The sequence below is a fragment of the Meles meles genome, chromosome 7 (genome assembly GCF_922984935.1).
Source record: "Meles meles chromosome 7, mMelMel3.1 paternal haplotype, whole genome shotgun sequence".
In the NCBI taxonomy this organism is placed as follows: Eukaryota; Metazoa; Chordata; class Mammalia; order Carnivora; family Mustelidae; genus Meles; species Meles meles.
The window spans coordinates 90541606-90561715 of NC_060072.1; the positions used below are offsets into that span (position 1 = coordinate 90541606).

Consider the following 20110-nt stretch of genomic DNA (forward strand, 5'->3'; position numbering starts at 1 on the left):
TCAGCTTCTAATCTTCACCATTTGGCTCTTGACCTTTAATTTAGGAAATAGGTTCATAGTTGTAAACTATCATATTTCTTTAAAGTTCTCCACCAGGTGTTTAAATGGAGAGACTTTTTGGTCCTTAAGTACGTCCCTAGCCAAAAATGTACCATATTCACAGTTCCCATGAAAAATGCTTATGCTGAGATTTAAACTTTGTGAAAAATACAAGAAAATGCCTCACAGACTTCACAAGTCTTGAGAGCAATTAATCTCTTCACACGTCAAACATCAGAAGGATTAAGGAATAGAAAAACAGGAAACAGTAAGTATCCAGTAGAGAGGAAACTTAAAACTTGAGTTTGGGATATTAAGAATCAGAATCAATTAAAGATTTATCTTTTTACTTTATTTTATTCACTTATTTAGAGAATGTGAGTGGGGGTAAGGGTAGAGGGAGAGGGAGAATTTCAAGCAGACTCCACACTGAGTGCAGAGCCCAATGTGGGACTGCATTTCACAACCCCGAGATCATGACCAGAACCTAAATCAAAGTCAGACGCTTAACCGACTGAGCCACCCAGGCACCCCTAAAGATTTATCTTTTGATACTAAAGAGAAGTCTTCTTTCCTTTCTTTTCTTTTTCTTTCTTTCTTTCTTTCTTTTTTTTTTTTTTTTTTTAATTTATTTGACAGACAGAGATCACAAGTCAGCAGAGAGGCAGGCAGAGAGAGAGGAGGAAGCAGGCTCCCTGCTGAGCAGAGAGCCCGATGCGGGGCTCGATCCCAGGACCCTGAGATCATACCTGAGCCAAAGGCAGAGGCTTTAACCCACTGAGCCACCCAGGCGCCCCCCCCCCTTTTTTTTTTAAGTAAACTCTACCCCCAACATGAGGATCGAGTTTGTGACCCCAGGATCAAGAGTTGCATCCTCTACTGACTGAGCCAGCCAAGTGCCCCAAGAGAAGCCTTTTTTTTTTTTTTTTTCTTAAATAAAAATTTGGGTTAGTTTTGAGTGGGTCAGGTAATAACTGCTGACACTGGGGTTCTTTAATTTTTGTCTCTGAAATGCATGATGAATAGTTGTGTTCTTATTTTTAGGGGCTCTGGGGATCCTGGCAAAAAGAAACAGCACATTTGCCACATCCAAGGCTGTGGCAAAGTATATGGCAAGACCTCACACCTACGGGCACACTTGCGCTGGCATACAGGCGAGAGGCCGTTCATGTGTACCTGGTCATACTGTGGGAAACGCTTTACACGTTCGGATGAGCTACAGAGACACAAACGTACACACACAGGTGAGGAGGAGCCTGGGGAAGAGAGAAATGGTAATAGAATAGAAAACACAGAATGTATCTATGAAATAATTAAATTTCTGAGCAACTTCAATTTGAAAGTGAATGAGTAGAACATAAATGGAATTGGAGTTAATCTGGAAAAATTTTCAGAAGGAAGGGGCTAGGTTTTCAGTGGGATTTTTTTTTTTTTTTAAAGATTTTGTGTATTTATTTGACAGATTACAAGTAGACAGGCAGGCAGAGAGAGAGGAAGGGAAGCAGGCTCCTTGCTGAGCAGAGAGCCCAATGCGGGGCTCAATCCCAGGACGCTGGGATCATGACCTGAGTCGAAGGCAGAGGCTTTAACCCACTGAGCCACCCAGGTGCCACTCAGTGGGATTTTTATTTTTTATTATTATTTTTTTTTTAATATTTATTTATTTATTTATTTGGCAGAGAGAGAGAGAGAGAGATCACAAGTAGAGCAGCAGGCAGAGAGAGAGGGGGAAGCAGGCTCCCCGCGGAGCAGAGAGCCCGATGCGGGGCTCGATCCCAGGACCCTGAGACCATGACCTGAGCCGAAGGCAGCGGCTTAACCCACTGAGCCACCCAGGCGCCCCTCAGTGGGATTTTTAAAGGAAGGTCATGGCCCCATTATTATTCTTAGTCTCAGTCCTGCCTTACTTTTCTGCTATAGTCCTTCCTTTTTTTTTTTTTTTTAAGATTTTATTTATATATTTGACAGAGAGAGATCACAAGTAAGCAGAGAGGCAGGCAGAGAGGCAGGCAGAGAGAGTGGGGGAAGCAGGCTCCCCACCGAGCAGAGAGCCCAACTTGGGGCTCAGTCCCAGGACCCTGAGACCATGACCTGAGCCAAAGGCAGAGGCCTAACCCACTGAGCCACCCAGGTGCTCCTCTTTTTTTTTTTTAAGTTTTTATTTATTTATTTGACAGAGAGAGATCACAAGTAGGCAGAGAGAGGGGGAAGCAGACTCTCTACTGAGCAGAGAGCCCGATGCGGAATTCGATCCCAGGACCCTGAGATCATGACCTGAGCTGAAGGTAGAGGCTTAACCCACTGAGCCACCCAGGCGCGCCTAGTCCTTCCTCTCTGAGTAATCCTTGAGCTTTACTTATTTTTCTTCCCCCCACAAAGAAAAAGATACTCAATAGATTTTTCTTGTTCTTATCACCTTCTTTTTTTTTTTTTAAGATTTTATTTATTTATTTGACAGACAGAGATCACAAGTAGGCAGAGAGGCAGGCAGTGAGAGAGAGGGGGAAGCAGGCTCCCCACGGAGCAGAGAGCCCGATGTGGGGCTCGATCCCAGGACCCTGGGATCATGACCTGAGCCGAAGGCAGAGACTTTAACCCACTGAGCCACCCAGACACCCCATTCTTACCACCTTCTAAGAGTGCCTGATATTCTGTTTAATGTAGTTTGAAAACAGTGAATTGAACAAGTACTCTGCTTCCTAAGATGTCCGTTTCTTAGTTCTTTCTTTCTTTTACTAAGGTGAGAAGAAATTTGCCTGCCCTGAGTGTCCCAAGCGCTTCATGAGGAGTGACCACCTGTCAAAGCATATCAAGACCCACCAGAATAAGAAGGGAGGCCCAGGTGTATCCCTGAGTGTGGGCACTTTGCCCCTGGACAGTGGGGCAGGTTCAGAAGGCAGCGGCACTGCCACCCCTTCAGCCCTTATTACCACCAATATGGTAGCCATGGAGGCCATCTGTCCAGAGGGTATTGCCCGTCTTGCCAACAGTGGCATCAACGTCATGCAGGTGGCGGATCTGCAGTCCATTAATATCAGTGGCAATGGCTTCTGAGATGAGGCACCCGGGGCCAGAGACATATGGGCCATACCCATCAACCCTGGGATGCAAGGTAGCATGGGTCCAAGAGACATGTGGGAGAGAGAGCCATGAGGCATTAAAATGCATGGTGGTGGGAAGAATTGGGGGAGGGATACAATACAAGAGAAGAGATGGGGTCTTGGCACCCACCTATATCATCAGTACCTCCTTAAAGTGGGAAACGTTAGTGAAAATTCTGTTGGTGCCACCCTTTGATGAGCATTTGTTTGACCCCAACCAGTTTCTTAGACTTCTTACCCCAGCCTCCCCTTCCTGCGTTTCCCTTCTCAGCTCCCCCATGATGGATCCCCCCCTTTCCTAAAGCCATCATGCCTTGATAAATATATATGATCATTGAAATACTTTTTAACAAAAAAAGATTCTATATTATATATATATTATATATATATATATAAAAGATATATAGAGATGCATTTGCAGGGGTTGGCTGGGAGGAGGAAGGAGACCATTCTGTGACCAAAATACCTTGGTCATTTTTTTATATTGCCTTATTTCCCTATGGCTGAGCCTTGTTGTGACACATCAAGCTTTTCTATAGATGTTGTCTTGGCTTCCCACCAGATTAAGCATTCATATGCTCTGCTTTTAGTTTATATATACATACATAATGTTTTTCCTTTCTTAATTTTGTCTTTTTATTTGGGATCAGCTTCTTGCACTCCTTTCTTGACTCAACCTTTCTGTCTCCCTTTCTCTCACCTGATCACTTTATGTTTTGGTTTTGATCCCTGGATGAGGCACTTCTGTCAGTCTTTTAAGATCCTTGGTCCCAGCAGCGGAATGGAGAGCCTTGAAGCCCAGGCTGATGCTTGAGGTAGCTGTGGAGAGAGTGTTTAAAATACTACTGACGCAGGCACCCTCTTGGCGCTGGAGAGTTCAAGGCATCTCTCCTTATTAGCTGCTCTAAGCATCGAGAGTCTTTCTATGGAGTTGTACAAGAGACCCTTTAAAGGTTATAATCTGGGATCAGTTTGTATAAACTGTCACAAAGTGGTCAAGTAACAAGTAGGGGCTTTCAGTAGGAAAATGATGTGCCCAGAAGTGGAAGTGACTCAGAGTGGTCCAGTTCAGGAGTTAGTGGAGTATTTGGACTTTTGTACAGCTGTCTTCCAAAGTAGCTCTAAGCTTTTTATGGGTTTTTGAGGTCACATTCTGAAAGGAAATGCACTTCCTCTTTTGAACATCCCCTGTAGTTTCTTTTTCATGTTATTAAGGAGCATCAGCCAATGAATCTGTTCCGGGTTTCCATTCTGCAGAACTCCAGAGCGTGCACAAGTGGCAAGGCAGTGGTTCTTTGATCTTTTCCCTTAACTCTTCCTTGGTGGTTCCTAAGGGAAAAGGAAGCACATGATCATGGGAATGATAGCCCAGAACAAAAAGAAATCTTGTCTTACCACTGTGGTTTATAGGAGAGATCGGGAGACACCATCCTGCTTTCTCCATGGCCTGATTCCTGAAGAGACTGATCCAAAAATTATAGCGGCAGGGAACTCTTAGTGCATTTGGCACTGAGATTTAAATGCAACCAGAGTTGTCCTCAAGGCCCAGCCATTAAAACGTTGCCTCTCTTGACCTTCTGGTATCTTGTCAGAGAGCTTTTCACTGTGAGGAAGTATGGAAATGGCTGTGTGTATGTGTGTAATCTGTTAGGTTGGGGATAGGTTTTCTGTTAGCCTATACTAAAAGAGACCTGCAATAAAAAATTGCCCTGATCTGATAGAAAATGAAGTGTTTGTGTATGACTGTGTGTGAATGTGTGTTTGTGTCTGTATATTATCTACACACAGATGAGAAATTATATTTGAAATTGTTGGAAAATCAAATTCAGCTCAAAAATGCCTTTCAGGCCCATTACCTAGAAATCTGTCTTAAAACCTGGGTATGTTCCTGAGGTCATTTCTTTGCTTATGCTAAATTAATAACAATTAATGATGGGGGATATTCAACTGCACTTTTGAAGAAAAAACTATTTTTGTGTTTGAAAGTGAAACCAACATCCAGATCTATACCAGAGTCCTAGTTTTTTTCATAAATCTTTCTACCTTGATTACAAATAGATGATGCTATGATTCTACTATATATTTTATATCAAATCTATCCAAATTAGGGTCTGGGTAATTTTGTGTTATTTAACCTGAAATATAATAACTGTTGATATTCTAAACAGTAGTTCGCTCCATTTGGTCCTTTCTCTGCAGACTTAATACACTCAGGAACTATTGCAAGGAACTTTCCCCAGATCAAATTCTGTTAACACTAAAGTAAAAGTCATCCATGCCCAGCCACTTATCACACACCCTTTATTCCCACTGAAAGGCAGAACTCAGAACCTGTTATTTTATGTCTGTAATCATGTACATAGGCATCTTTCGGAGGAAAGGGGCAGGATAACTCACCGGAATATGCAGTATTTTGCTAGAGTATTTCAAGGAATGGAATCTTCCCCAGTATGAAATTAATTTGATACAAACTAGCTTAATGATGCTGAGGACTACAAGTTTTAGAAGGTTATTTGATGATGATTTTCTCTGGGATGGAATGCTGGTTTACCCTCAACCCCCTTCACAAGCATTGCTGTAAGTGAATTCATAGTCCGTTGTTTCCACTTACCTACCCTCTTTCTTATCTCCAAGGACGCTCCAGATCCAGTATCTTGTTTGGCACCCAAACTGAAGCAGTTTCTGCTCTTGTCTCCCAGCAGCAGTAAGCCGCTCAGTCTTTTCCACAGGGAGTTAGGAACCAACATTCCTTGAGTCATGAGCTTATTGCTGAAAATCCCTTTCCCTGAACATTTTGGCCAGCAGAAATTAATGTAACTGACAGGCATATTGATTCTAAAGTTTTTTTCATGAGTTGCTTTTTTATTTAAAAATTTTAAATGACCAAACCTTTGGGGCAGGGGATGCCCAGAGGAGTGGTAATACTGTAAATCCTGATTCCCTTGTCCTTTCAGGTTGCCCAAATACATTCATCTGTGTACCATTTGACTGTCTCACTTTTAACCCAGAGCAGTAACAACCCACACCATCTTCCTTCAGGGACCTCCCAGCTAGCACCCTGTTTGAGGGTGCTGTGCAGAATGCAATTTAATGGATATTTCTCAGCCTGATTCAGAATAAACAGAACCCTTGATCTAGAAAGTATAGACTGAAGTGTGGGGTAAAGATTATGATTGGGGGAGGGTTAGAGACAAAAGCTGTAAATTACTATGGCTGATTGATTTATTTCTACTATATACATATATATATATATATTTTTTGCTTTTGTATATCCTATATAGGAAACTAAGCATTGTATTTTTTTAACAAATCTGAGAAAGCACTATGAACTGCAGATGTTTGACTTTCAGAATATATTTTGTATTGTTAATATCTTCACATTGTGTGAATACTGGAAGCTGCAGATCTTTGCTAGGACGCAATAAATTTATATACTTTTTGAGGGGTTCTTTGGGGGGTTGTTAATCAGGCCCCTTTTATGCTTTGGGGGAGCCCTGGTGCTACTTACTTAGAGTTTTCATTCAATTTTAAGTACCCTGATGCCTTTTGGACCTCGGGATCAGAGCAAACAACTTTTGAAGATCCCGGTACCAAGGAAATGCGGATAGTCTAGCTGCCTCAAGTAAGGGGCTCTTAGCGTAGCTCTCCTTCCCCCGCTTCAAAGCTGGGTAGCCTCTCGGGGTGGAAAAGAGAAATGTGAAATCTCAGAGTTTCATCTCCCTTAGAAGAGAGCCAGTAAGTTATATGCAAGGATGAAAGGTGGCAGCATTAGTTTTGGGGAAAGGGAGGAGGATATGGCACTCTTCCAATCCCGGAAAACATTGCTTTTGGAACTTCTGATAAAACATGGGCAGGTTATTACTTTTGTTTGGGAGCCTGTGTTCTCTCTGTTGCCTCTCTTGGCTCTCCTCCTGGGGTACAGACCTCTTCTGGGAGGATGAGCAGACCAGCTTTGAGGTTGACCTGTTTCTTTTCTTTGTCTGCCTTCCCTAAACACCAGCCCACAGGAGGACATTAAACAGCCTTAAGCTTAAATTCCTACTCCCTCTTCCCAATTTGGCTCACTTGCCTTAGAGTAAGGGCTAGGAGGGGATAAAAAAGGGGAGTCCCCAGCTTCATTCCTCCCCCTTTTCCAGTTTGATTTCCCCAAACCTAGAAAGATTTCCTCTGCCACGTTCATTTTAGAGAAATGAGTACATTGTCCTGTTTTCCTTTTTCCTTATCAAACTGCCCCAGCCTGCCTTGTCCCTTTTAAGTGGGAAGAGGTGTGGTGATCTGTTCCTCAACTCCCTTCAGTATACCCCCCCAAAAAACAAAACAAAACAACAACAAAAAAAACAAATGGGGTTAAGCTGGGGTTGCAAGTAGTGAGGACTCTGTTGATACCCCTCCTGGGATGTGTGTTTTCCTCTATCTCACCTTCAGGAATTACACTGTGCCTTCTCCACAGGGGACATGGGCTTTGTCTACCCAGCCCTCCACTTTCCCAGCAACTGCTTTTGAACAGCATGGACAAGGGCAGGCCTTCACCTTTTTCTCCCAGTGGCATCCCACAGCCCTCACCTGGAGTCTAGGGCACAAAGACTTTGGGGAAGATGGGAGAAATATGCTGAGATTGACCTGAGGAGACCCTTTGTACACACACCAATGGCAGCTGCCCCAGAGCCTGCTTCCTCTTAACCCAGTCTATCATCCTCTGGGAGGGAGGGGCAGCGCTCCAGTCTCTCTCTGGTGCCTAAAACAGGTTTATTTCTCTTTCTCAACACTGGCGATAACCAGTCTCCATGCCACTGTGGCCTTTTTAAACCTCTTAATAGTCTCATGCTGTGTTTGTTGTTGATTCCAATCCAATTATCACCAGGGCTGTGTGGGGAAATGCTTTTAAATGCTCTCTCATCGTTCTTGCTCTTTTTTCTGCCCCCCCCCAACCCTGATCTTGTGTATGTATGATGCTAATCTCTTGTCTTTAAGTTTCTTCCTGCTCTTTTGTATCTTCCTTTCTTGTCTCTCCCCCTACCTTTTGTCTCTGGGTATTTTGGGGCTTTTTTTTTTTTTTTTTTTTTTGGCCTTTTTGTACAAAGATTAGTTTCAATGTAGTCTGTAGCTCCTTTGTAAACCAATTAAAAAAGTTTTTTTTTAATAAAAAGCCATGTCTCTGGTGTGTTGACAGGGTGGGAATGGGGAGAATGTGGTTATAGCTTCATATACTGTACCCGAAAAGGGTTTCCAGGTATATGGTTGTGCTACCATACATGTTAATCAGTGCAATTACCTTATACTTAACTCCCAGGCAAACAATTTCATGACCAGATCAATGTGCAATGAGGACATAGAAATGTAGAGGAACAGGGCAGTCCCAACCTCTTAAAAAATAAAAAAATAAAAAAATTATAAGCTTTTTTATTTTGTAATGCTTTTAAATTTAAAGGAAAGCAACAAAGATGGTGCAGATAGATTCCATATACTTCACTCAATTTTTTCCATTTTAACATACTATTGGGGTATGCTGTCAAATCTCCAAAACTGATGCTGGTATATTACATTAGCTAAACCCCAGGCTCTGTGTTTCACCAGTTTTCCACTGATGTCCTCCTTCCATTCCAGGTCCATTCTGGGATGCTACATTGCATTTCATTGATATGCCTCCCCAAACTCCTCTGGTCTGTGAAAATTTCTTAGCCTTTTCTTATTTTTCATGACCTTGACGGTCTGCGGTATTGACCAAGTATCTTGTAGAATATCCCCCAATCTGAATTTGTCTGATGTTTCCCTCATTCTGAGACCGAGCTTCCAGGTTTTTGGAACAAATACCACACAGGTGAAATGGTGTGAAATGCCTTTCTCATTACATCCTCTCAGATGCCACAAGAGCCACATGACATCACCAGTGCTAACCATCACCCTGGTTAAGGTAGAGTGTTTGCAGCTTTCACCACTGTGTTTCCCTATTCTTTTTTTTTTTTTTTTAAAGATTTTTTATTTATTTATTTGACAGAGAGAGATCACAAGTAGACAGAAAGGCAGGCAGAGAGAGTGAGAGGGAAGCAGTCTCCCTGCCGAGCAGAGAGCCCGATGCGGGACTCGATCCCAGGACCCTGAGATCATGACCTGAGCCGAAGGCAGCGGCTTAAACCACTGAGCCACCCAGGCACCCCTGTGTTTCCCTATTCTTGGGAAGCAAGTCAGTAAGTCTAGTACACCCTTAATGGAGTTGGTGGGATAATACTAAGTTTCCCTTCCTAAGGGAAGTAAGTAACTACATGGAGTATTTGTAATTCTCTGAGAAACTGTCTCTTCTCCCTCCATTAATTTATTTTAGTATATACTCATGTGTTTTATACTTAGATTGTAGTCCAGTACTACATTATTTTCATTGCTCAAATCACCCCAGCTTTGGGCACTGGGAGCCCTTTGAGGTTGGTCCCTGTGTCTCTGATACATCTATATCCTTTTCCTCTTTTGAGCACTTTTCAAAGAACATTCCAATACACAAGATGATTCAGACTTCCCTTGTATTTTCCCAGCCCCAGCCCTAGAATCAGGAGCCTTAGTTCTTTTTATTGGAGAATGATATTCAAAAACTAAGATCTGGTCCTGACATAATTTACATTCAGTTAATACCAGCCTGTGTCTAACATGATAGAATCTGGATTATGGCCCCATCTGAAACTGCAATTGAAGTTACTTTGACAGTCTTTCCAATTTCCCATCAGCCTATGGCTTCACTTCCCTCCCTACCTGTCCAAGAATCCTTAGTCACTCCTTTATACTGTGGCTACCAGCATCCCCAGTTACTTTGCTCATTTGACTCCCTTTGCTTTTCAATCACTTAGCCATGGGTAAACTCAGCCATTGGATTTCCTGTTTAGCCATTAGCAATATAACATTTTAACATTTGACTTTATTGGGGGAGTATTTTTTTGGTTTGAGGGTTGGGTTTGGGGTTTTTTTGGGGGGAGGTGTTGTAGCCCTAAATGGGCCTTTAATAGTGCCATCTAGTCATTCAGTAAACATTTACTGGGCCCTTGTCCTAGGTACTGAGCTAGGTTGAGGATAAAAAGTAAGGCAGGTCCTGCCACCACATACTTCATGGTCTGGTGAGTGAGAGATCATTAATTACAGGTTTCCCAGTCCTGACCCCACTTTGTAACAGATGCTTTACTTCCTATTTCATGGAGAGAACGTAAGCATGAATTTCCTCAAACTTCCCTCTCTTCTATAAGCAGCCATATACTTGCCAATACCAATTTACCTCCTTATCTTTTCTTGGGAGAGAAAGGCCAGCCCTACTACCTGTGCTCTTAAACCTCATTTCCTCGTTTTGATAGTATTTTCCCCTTCCATCCTCAGTTTCTCCTGGGTTCCCTTTTGCCATCCTGTAAGCATGTTAAAATCTCTCCTCCTGTCCCTCTGCTTCCACTTCAAGCTTCAGCTCCAGTTCTTTTCATTTCCAAAGTTAGTCAAAGTAGTTGATTAATTTTTCTCTTCTTTTAATGAGCCCCTCAGGCCACTTTGTTCAGCACCTATCATGTACAAAATTGTTTCTTACAGACATCAGCAATACCAGCAATCTGGTTGCCAGCTCTGGTGGTCTTTCAGTCATTTGCCTCTTAGACCTCTTGCAACCATGTGCATCTTAGAGCTTTGTTCCCTTGGAGTGTAAGACTGATTCTCCTGATTCTCCTTCATAGTCACATCTTCCTCTGTCCCTTAAATGTTGGTGTCCCTGTCTTGTGTCCTTACCCTTACTCTACCTTTCAACCCCTTAAACGAGTTGGATCCACTCTTTAGGTATCCCAAATCTTAAGCACTGCCTTTTCTCTCAACCTGACAGACTGCTTACAGGACATTTTTATCTGGTGTCCCACAGATAACTCAAAATCAACATGTAAGACAGGGAAATGATTCTTTGTGTTCCCCATCTCACTTAACAGTAGTATTACTGTTACTTGATCATTTATACTTGAAACCTCAGAACCATCTTTTTTTTTTTTTTAAAGATTTTATTTATTTATTTGAGAGAGAGGCAGTGAGAGAGAGCATGAGTGAGGAGAAGGTCAGAGGGAGAAGCAGACTCCCCGTGGTACTGGGAGCCCGATGTGGGACTCGATCCCGGGACTCCAGGATCATGACCTGAGCCGAAGGCAGTCGTCCAACCAACTGAGCCACCCAGGCGTCCCACAGAACCATCTTTTAATTCTCACTTTGAAATACCTACATTTAAAAATAAAATCTTAAAAAAAATACCCACATTCATTTGATTACCAATCCTGTCAATATTTTCCATACAATGTATCTCAACTTTCTCCCTTTTTATTTCCACTGTCCTGGTACTCACCATAGCTATGGCTCAGATCTCATAATCTCCCTACTTCTAGTCTCCTAGTCATCCATCTTCCACATTGCCACCAAACCCCTCCCTAAAATCTTTTCCTTTCAGGAGAAGTCTAGTCTCCTTGATAAAGACCTGAAAACCTTTCCAATCTGGTCCCAGTCTTCTTTCTCAGAAAAGACAGGCTGAGACTTAATATTTTCTGAGTTGAATGAATAAACAACTCATGTTAGCCCTGTAGACGGGGTGGTCAAAGGTAACTTATTGGGCCACTGTAGATTTTAATCAGGATCCTGATGAAGAAAGATCTTTGTGTATGTGGAATCCAGGAAGACTGTTTCAATGCTGGGGTCCTTTCTCAGGACCTTCCTAATAATCCCTCAGCATTCAGATTATTACCCCTTCTATCACCACCTCACTCCATAAGTCTGCCTGGGATGTTTCTGCCTTTGAGAGGAGTAGTCATCCAAGGTTTTGGGTGAGGAGGCGGCTTTCCTGCCCCATCCTTATTTTGTTCCCCTCTGGAGGAGTTAGTCTCCTGAAACACTCCAGACACAAGAAGCTATTTGACCTTCAAGTCCCCACCTGCTCTCCAGCCCCCCAAACTTATCTGATCTGGGAGCAGGAAAATAACTGTAATGAAGTCCAACATTCCATCTCACTGGCAGGGTTTTGCAGACTCCCAGAAGGTCCCAGGCAGGGATGGGCAGCTGTCCATCTGCCTCTGGCCCTGGTCATTCCTCCGGTTGCTCCTTCCCAACTACCAGAGCTTTTACACTCTCCTTCGTTCCTGCAGGCTCCCCAGGAGAACGGTTCTGGAATTAGAGAGTTAATACCTGTACCCTCAATCCTGGTCTAAACCAGACTATTCCCAGAAAGGGTTTCTAGGCAACCACCAGGGGGACAGAAGGCTAGGAAAATGGAACCCGTCCCCTCTGACTCAGATTCTCAAGGGAGCCAACTGCTCCCAGGTACGGAAATGATTACCTATTAATGTAATGCCTTACCCTGGGGAAGAGTCTGGTGCAGTTAGACTCCTGTCTCCCATTACAGCACAAGCTATAAACTTCTTCCATCTCTGTGTGGACACTCACGCTGCACACCCTGGGCTCTGCCTTCACATTAGACAGTCCCTGCCACTTAATAAATACAGGAGATGGACTATGGACATTAGTCATCAGAGGAGGCTGAAGCACCCTGAGTTTCTGCTGACCTCTGGTGGCAGTAGTTTGAACTGTTTCCTCCCTTTGTAGTCCATGGCCGCCTGGCAGGTAATGATGTGTATTATCTCAACAATCTAAATTCTAACATTTAGGGGCGCCTGGGTGGCTCAGTGGGTTAAAGCCTCTGCCTTCGGCTCAGGTCATGGTCCCGGGGTCCTGGGATCGAGCCCCGCATGGGGCTCTCTGCTTGGCAGGGAGCCTGCTTCCTCCTCTCTCTCTCTGCCTGCCTCTCTGCCTACTTGTGATCTCTGTCTGTCAAATAAATAAATAAAATCTTTAAAAAAATAAATAAATAAATTCTAACATTTAATTATTGTGTCAAATGGAAATATTTTTTTAAAGATTTTATTTATTTATCAGAGAGATAGAACACAAGTAGGGGAGCAGCAGGCTCCCCACCAAGGAGGGAGCCCAATGAGGGACTTCATCCAAGGACTCGGATCATGACCTGAGCTGAAAGCAGACACTTAACCAACTGAGCCACCCAGGCATCCCTGGAAATATTTTTTATTGCTGAGTTTTTTATTTGTTTTCAGGCATCATAGACTAATGTGAAGAGTAGGGCCTGGACTTTGGAATCAGACTTACCTAGGTTCAAATCCTAGCTCTGCTATTTCCTAGCAGATTGACCTTGGGCAAATTACCTAAGCTCAGCTTTCTTACCTGTACAGTGAAAATAATAATAAATAGCTCAATGGGAGAATAAAATGAGATGATTGTAAAATGCATAGCCTAGCTATGCCCTAGCACACAGGTGCTCAATAGAAGTGTTGTGGTTTTTGGGTTTGGTTTGGTTTGGTTTTTACCTTCTCTGATTTTTTTTCGTATTTGACTCAATATGATTTTTAAAATTTTGGTAACATAAAATTTTACTATTATACCCATTTCCAATGTGACTTTTTTAAACTCTGAGAAATTTTATATAACTCTTTTCTGATTCTGAAGTTTGGAAACTGAGGTCAACTTTAGTTTAGTCTGTGAGGCCTCTCTTTGCCCAGAGAGCTGCACATCTAAGCCCTGAAAAGAAGGGATCTTGGGCACAGTTGAATCCCTCAGTTGACCTCACTCTCTTTTCCAGCCTAAAAAGGCTGACAGGACCCAGCACTTTCTTCCAGGGGCAGGAAAGGGCAGAGGCCTGAAGTTAGGCATCACAAGGTTCTCAGCTGGGCCTCTAAGACCCCCTCCTCCCACTTTGCAGAGAAAGGAGGCGGCAGCAGAGAAGAGGATATGAGATCTGTTCTCTGCTCCTCCCTCTCCTTGCTTTTCCCCACACCCATCTTCTCCCCCACAGCAGCCGTCTCCCCCACAGACACTGGGAAGAGGGAGGAGGGCAGGGTTGGAGACTGAGGGATCAGAAGCCCCACAGTGCCCTATATCTGAAGGAAGCTCTGGCCAGGGCAGCTGTGCTGGTTCATGCTCACCGCCTCATGCTGCTTGTCCCCTCCAGCATCATGCTTGGGACTCTGGGCCTTTGCGTACTACTTCCCACAGCTGTGCGAGGTAAGTGTCTACAGGGAGGGGCGGGGACTTTTCACTCACCCAACGAGGGAAAGGGGGACTTTGAAGCAGCAGCCACCCCTCTGGAAGAGTGAGTGGGGTTGGTGAGTGAGGGAGTAGAGTCATGTGTCCCCATGGTGAGGTCAGGTTCCAGACCTCTGCTGACCCTATTTCCTCTTACGGCTTTACCATGCTGGCCCTGGGATCTGAAACATGTTTTGTCTCTCCTTTTGGCTGCTGCTTTTGCCCCTGCATTCACTCCCATCTTGAACCTTCCCCTCTCCCCACCCTGGGCCACAGCACCCCCAAGCAGGCGGACCTGTGTGTTCTTTGAGGCCCCTGGAGTGCGGGGAAGCACAAAGACACTGGGGAAGCTGCTAGATGCAGGACCAGGGCCCCCCAGGGTTATCCGCTGCCTCTACAGCCGCTGCTGTTTTGGGATCTGGAACCTGACCCAAGACCAGGCACAGGTGGAGATGCAAGGTGAATGGCAAAGTATACAGCAGGTGGAAGCTAGGGTGGGAGGCAGGTACATCCTGGGGCGGGGGTGACAGCAGCGGGAGAGGAGGAGAAATGGAATATATGGAGGGAAAGAAAAGCCCGAATGAGATGGAGGGGACGCCTCTGATAGAGAAGGGGGTTATCCTCTGCTCCCAGACTCTATTATGCTCGCTCGCCCTCTCTCTCTCTCTCCCTCTCTCTCCTCTTCTAATCCCACGCCAATCAGGATGCCGAGACAGTGATGAGCCAGACTGTGAGTCCCCGCACTGTGACCTGAGCCCCCGGGCCCACCCCAGCCCTAGGTCCACTCTCTTCACCTGCTCGTGTGGCACTGACTTCTGCAATGCCAATTACACTCATCTGTCTCCTCCAGGGAGCCCTGGGACTCCTGGCTCCCAGGGTCCCCCCACCATCCCAGGTAGCCATGCAGGGTGCTGGGGCCTGTTGGGGCTGGGGCCCAGGTTAGGGCGAGAGGTAGAACCAGGGCCAGTTCTCACCCTACCCCCATCCCAAGTTTTCTTCCTCCTGGCCTTGAGAAGTTGGTTGCCCTGGTGACTGGGAGATAAGGGGCTTGTGACCAAGGTGGGGGTGGGTCCAGAAGCAAGTTCTCTAAGGAGGGGGAAAGGAGTGGAGTGGATTTGGGGCAGGGCTCATCCAGGCTGCATTCTTGCTTTAATGTCCAGGCGAGTCCATCTGGATGGCGCTGGTGCTGCTGGGACTATTCCTGCTCCTCCTGCTGGGCAGCAGCATCCTGGGTACTAATCTACTTCACCCATCCCTTGTCACCCCTGGTCACTGCCCCAAAGCTCTCGGTCCTGTCCAGCTTCCCCTGATCCCATGGTTCTAAGATCTCTATAGCCTGAGCCCATCACCTCCCACAAAGCCACTTTCTCAGTCTCCATGCCTGTGTACCCTGACCCAAGGGCTCTTTTCCGCCCCAGTCCTGCTACAGGGAAAGGCCTGCAGAGTGCAGGGTGGGTCAGCGCCAGAGCCAGAGCCAGAGCCAGAGGCAGAGCCAGAATCAGGCAGGGACTGGAGTGCTGAGCTGCCCGAGCTGCCTGAGCTGCCTGAGCTGTGTTTCTCTCAGGTGCCCGGGGAGTAGGGGGGCAGGTCCTCTGGTCCCTCCTGGAGGGTGTGCTGGGGAGGAAGCCTGGTCCTGATGTGAGCTGAGGCTCGCACCCAGCACTGTGTTTCCAACAGGTCCTCTGGGAAGGAGGTCATACAGTGGTGTGGGCTGGGCAACTGCAAGGCAAACTGGTAGCCATCAAGGCCTTCTCCCGGAGGGCTGTGGCCCAGTTCCAAGCCGAGAGAGCGTTGTACGAGCTGCCAGGCCTACAGCACGACCACGTTGTCCGCTTTATCACTGCCAGCAGAGGGGGTCCTGGGCCCCTGCCCCATGGGCCCCTGCTGGTACTGGAACTGCATCCGAAGGTGAGGACGGAGGGGCATCCGTGTGTCTGTGCCCGTGTGTGTTTGGGGGTGCCGGGCTGGGGGGCAGCAGGGGCCTGCTCGCGCTTATTCTTCTGCTTCAGATTTCCTCTTCTCTAGAACATGAAAAATGATTTTTTTTTTGTTTTCTTGGTTTTTTTTATTAGTCAAGAAATACTTGCTAATATTTTTTACTCATGAAACATAGAGAAGGAGAAATCAAAACCACTCATATTCCCAACCTTAAGGAAAACCAATGTTAAAGAAATATCTCGGGCGCCTGGGTGGCTCAGTGGTTTAAGCGCTGCCTTCGGCTCAGGTCATGATCTCAGGGTCCTGGGATCGAGTCCCACATCGGGCTCTCTGCTCGGCAGGAAGCCTGCTTCCCTCTCACTCTCTCTGCCTGCCTCTCTGCCTACTTATGATCTCTCTCTGTCAAATAAATAAATAAAATCTTTAAAAAAAAAAAAAAGAAATATCTCAAGGCACAGCCCTCCAAAGCCATTTACACATTTGTCCAACAAGTACTTATGAACCTTATGAACCGTACACTGAATCTCCTGGGCTAAGACAAACAGCCTCGTCCCTGCCTTTGTAGATTTTAGAGAGTAGTGGGGGAGACAGTAGCGAATCAGGTAAACACAAAAATAAGCGTCAAATGTCAAGTGTGCTAAGTGCTGAGAGAGGAGGTACTGTGAGAGAAGAACAAGGGGATGTGCCTCAAGGGGACGATCATGAACAGGAAGGATGAGGAGGACAAGGTAGGCAGGGACCAGGCCGCCCCTGTCCCTGTGGACCATCTAAGGACTACGGACTTTATTAGCCCCTGCAATCCTCTCCCTCTGAAATCCTGAATTCGGAGAAGTCCCCTCTTTGACCATGTGCCTTAATGCCTAGCTCAACAACCTCTGCTTTCCTGGGTGGGTGGGTTGGTTCGTTGGTTGGTTGAACCTCCCTGGCACACTGAAGTCATGTTTGTGGAATGAGGGACACAAATGCTCCTTCCCTTCCCGGTTTCCACTTGCTCCCCTTCTCACTCTCACTCTCCTTCCCAGAGGCTCTTGGGGTGGGGGTGGGGTGCCTGACACCGAAGGCCAGGTGGTTCCCGGGGAGTACCACTCCTGAGCTCGCCCTGCCTCTTCCACTTCTGTTGGTGTCTCAGGTCCCTAGGCTGGATAAGGTGGTGACTCGTGAGTGACCCTAGAGTCAGACTGCTGGGGTTCCAGCTCTACTTACTTCTCACCAAGTGACTTCCAGCAGGTTTACTTCATTTTCTTTCAAGCTCCTCGTCTATCAGAGGAGTGACAAGCCCCTGTCTCCTAGGGTTGTGAGGATTGCAGAAGGCCTGGCACAGTAAGCGCTCAGACACTTAACTAGGGTTACTGCTTTCCCCTCGGTCTGACAGAGGCACGTTCTCATTCCTCCCTTGCCTCTTGTCTCGGCCTGGATGGATCAGCATGTCCCTCAGCAGGGAGAGGCAGGGGGAGGTCTGTAGACTGATCTCTGCTTCCCCGGGGCGGATCGGCCGCCTCCAGCTTATGTGTCCGTGTCCTCCTCTTCTCTCTCCTGTTCCCCAGGGCTCCCTGTGCCACTACTTGACCCAGCACACCAGTGACTGGGGAAGTTCCATGCGGATGGCACTGTCTCTGGCGCGGGGCCTGGCATTCCTCCATGAGGAGCGCTGGCAGGATGGTGGGTGAGCTGGAAGGAGGAAGCCATGGAGTCAGGAGCCACACCGCTGTGCTTCTGATTCTCCCTTAGCTTGGAGGGGAAGAAGTGGGTCCAAAGAGAAAGGAAGAGGACCCATGCCCCTTCAACCTTGGCTTCTCTCACAGGCCAATATAAACCAGGGATCGCCCACCGAGATCTGAGCAGCCAGAATGTGCTCATTCGCGAGGATGGGTCGTGTGCCATTGGAGACCTGGGCCTTGCCTTGGTGCTCCCTGGCCTCGCCCAGCCTCCCACCTGGGCCCCTACTCAACCCCGAGGCCCCGCTGCCATCATGGAGGTGAGTACTCTGGATGACGGTGAGGCCCGGGATGACGGCAGTGTTGCTGATGAAGGCGCGCTCTTTGCTGGGGCAACGGAACAGCAGTACTTCTGACGTTTAGGACGTTGCTGACTCTAGCTGGGGGGATACTGCATGGACCAGTGTTGAGGCAAGGCTTGCCAGGGAGATGACTCTTGGCCTTCCATGTCTTTCTCTCCAGGCTGGCACCCAGAGGTACATGGCGCCAGAGCTCTTGGACAAGACTCTGGACCTACAGGACTGGGGCACGGCCCTCCGACAAGCCGATGTGTACTCTCTGGCTCTGCTCCTCTGGGAGATCCTGAGCCGCTGCCCAGATCTGTGGCCGGGTAAGGATGGGTATGACTGTGCCCCCTTTTCCCCCCATAACTAACCCACCCATTCTAGATGCACCTACCTCCTGACGCAGGAAGTTCTGTCCTTTTCCCTCTTGGCCTTTCCATGAGGAGGCACCCCAGGACTAGTTGACATCTAGCTCTAGGTGCCTTTCCCCAGACAGCAGACCACCACCCTTCCAGCTGGCCTATGAGGCAGAACTGGGTAGCACTCCCAGCACCTGTGAGCTGTGGACCTTGGCTGTAGAGGAGAGAAGGCGGCCCTGCATCCCACCCACCTGGCACGGCTTCACCACAGTAAGAACCCACCTGCTAGTGGGCTGGAGACCTGGAGAGTGTGGACCAGCCCATCTGCTCCTCTATCCTCTCATCTATCCCCACTCTTGTCTCCTATTCAGCTGGAGCTGGGCAGATTTGCTCTGTACCTCGGCTCATCCCCTTCCGCCATAAGTCTCACAGTCCATTCCTGAAACAGACACCTTCCTCCTGCTCACACTTGCCTGGTCTGTCTCTCTTCCTCTCCACCATTGATTAGCCCTGTTTCTCAGTCCCCTCCTCCAGGAAGGCCTCCTTAGCTTTGCTTCTGCCTGAGCTCTGCTCCCACGATGGCTTCTCTCCTGGTACAATGGAGCTCAGTGTTCAATCCAGTAATTCCTTGCCCTGTCCCACACATTCGTGTTTCTGCCATGACCCACTAAAAGCCAGTCCTGGGTGTAAAGGGTTAAAAAGGTGGCCAAACAGTGAAATTTCAGGGTCTGTATAATTAGTTTCCTAACAGGAAGCCCCTTTCCCTGCTACCTGATCTGTAATTTCCACGGCACAAGTATCTGTGGGGTTAACCATTGTTTGCCTAAGACCCTGGTCGCCTGAAAGGAAGAAGAGTAATTTCCCATCAGCGTGTGAAGTCATTAACCTGAATTAGCTCCTCAGAGGAAAAGGTGGACCCTCTGAGGGCCACTGAGGATCCCAGGATTAAGCCTGCTTCCTGTTCTTCCCAGGACCCTGGTGGCCTGAGAGAGCTGCTGGAGGACTGCTGGGATGCGGACCCAGAAGCAAGGCTGACGGCGGCGTGTGTCCAGCAGCGCCTGGCCGCCCTGGCCCATCCTCAGGACGCCCGCCCCTTCCCAGAGAGCTGTGCCCAAGGCGGCCCACCTCTCTGCCCAGAAGACTGCCTCTCAGGCCCTCCCCATGGCCATCCCCCCTTGTAGGCCTCAGCGGAACTTCTGCTACTTCAGCCTCCAGCAAGGCCTTTGTTTCGGGGGTCCTCCCACACTGTGTCTCACCTGTAAATGTGCAGCTTATGTATAATCTCTGTACGTGCAAACATAAATCTGGTGCTCGGATACCTGACTGCTGTGCCTCACCACGGCCTTTCCGACCTACCGGTTGCCTAGATCCTTCTGTGGGCGTCTAGTACAGGGCAGTCCCTATCCGGGCCTGAGGGGTGGGTGCGCATAGGAAAGAGATAAAGTCAGCTTTATCTCCCTGTGGTTGGGCCTTCTGGATCTTCCCGGGATCCTGGGCTCCTCCTGTCTCTCTTCTTTTCCTTCACTATCAGAAGCCTACTTTTGGTGGGATCACGTGGCGGTCACTGGGGAAAGATGACCTCGCTGGTCTGTAGCTGC

General features: G+C 47.1%; 2 protein-coding genes across 2 annotated transcripts in view; both read left to right on the top strand.

The window, feature by feature from the left end:
- Positions 1-6587, top strand: part of SP1 (Sp1 transcription factor) — a 50859-nt gene extending 44272 nt beyond the window's left edge. The window contains exons 5-6 of the mRNA XM_046012226.1: positions 1084-1283; positions 2780-6587. Of these exons, the coding sequence (XP_045868182.1) occupies positions 1084-1283; positions 2780-3093 (514 nt within the window). The 3' untranslated portion in view covers positions 3094-6587. The remainder of the gene's footprint in view (positions 1-1083; positions 1284-2779) is intronic.
- Positions 6588-13627: 7040 nt separating this feature from the next.
- Positions 13628-19830, top strand: AMHR2 (anti-Mullerian hormone receptor type 2). The gene is made up of 10 exons (XM_046010662.1): positions 13628-14675; positions 14920-15111; positions 15377-15448; positions 15635-15780; positions 15894-16124; positions 17699-17813; positions 17957-18129; positions 18332-18479; positions 18646-18782; positions 19484-19830. The coding sequence occupies exons 1-10, from the start codon at positions 14327-14329 to the stop codon at positions 19691-19693; spliced, it is 1773 nt and encodes a 590-aa protein (XP_045866618.1). The 5' UTR covers positions 13628-14326; the 3' UTR covers positions 19694-19830.
- The last annotated feature ends 280 nt before the right edge of the window (positions 19831-20110 follow it).

Bases quoted from the DNA above. Each gene is read 5' to 3' on its own strand.
- AMHR2 (XM_046010662.1), top strand. From the start codon at position 14,327: ATGGTGAGGTCAGGTTCCAGACCTCTGCTGACCCTATTTCCTCTTACG. The intron at 15,781-15,893 runs GTGCCCGGGGAG...TGTTTCCAACAG, and splicing joins CTGAGCTGTGTTTCTCTCAG to GTCCTCTGGGAAGGAGGTCA. The intron at 18,130-18,331 runs GTGAGTACTCTG...CTTTCTCTCCAG, and splicing joins GCCCCGCTGCCATCATGGAG to GCTGGCACCCAGAGGTACAT.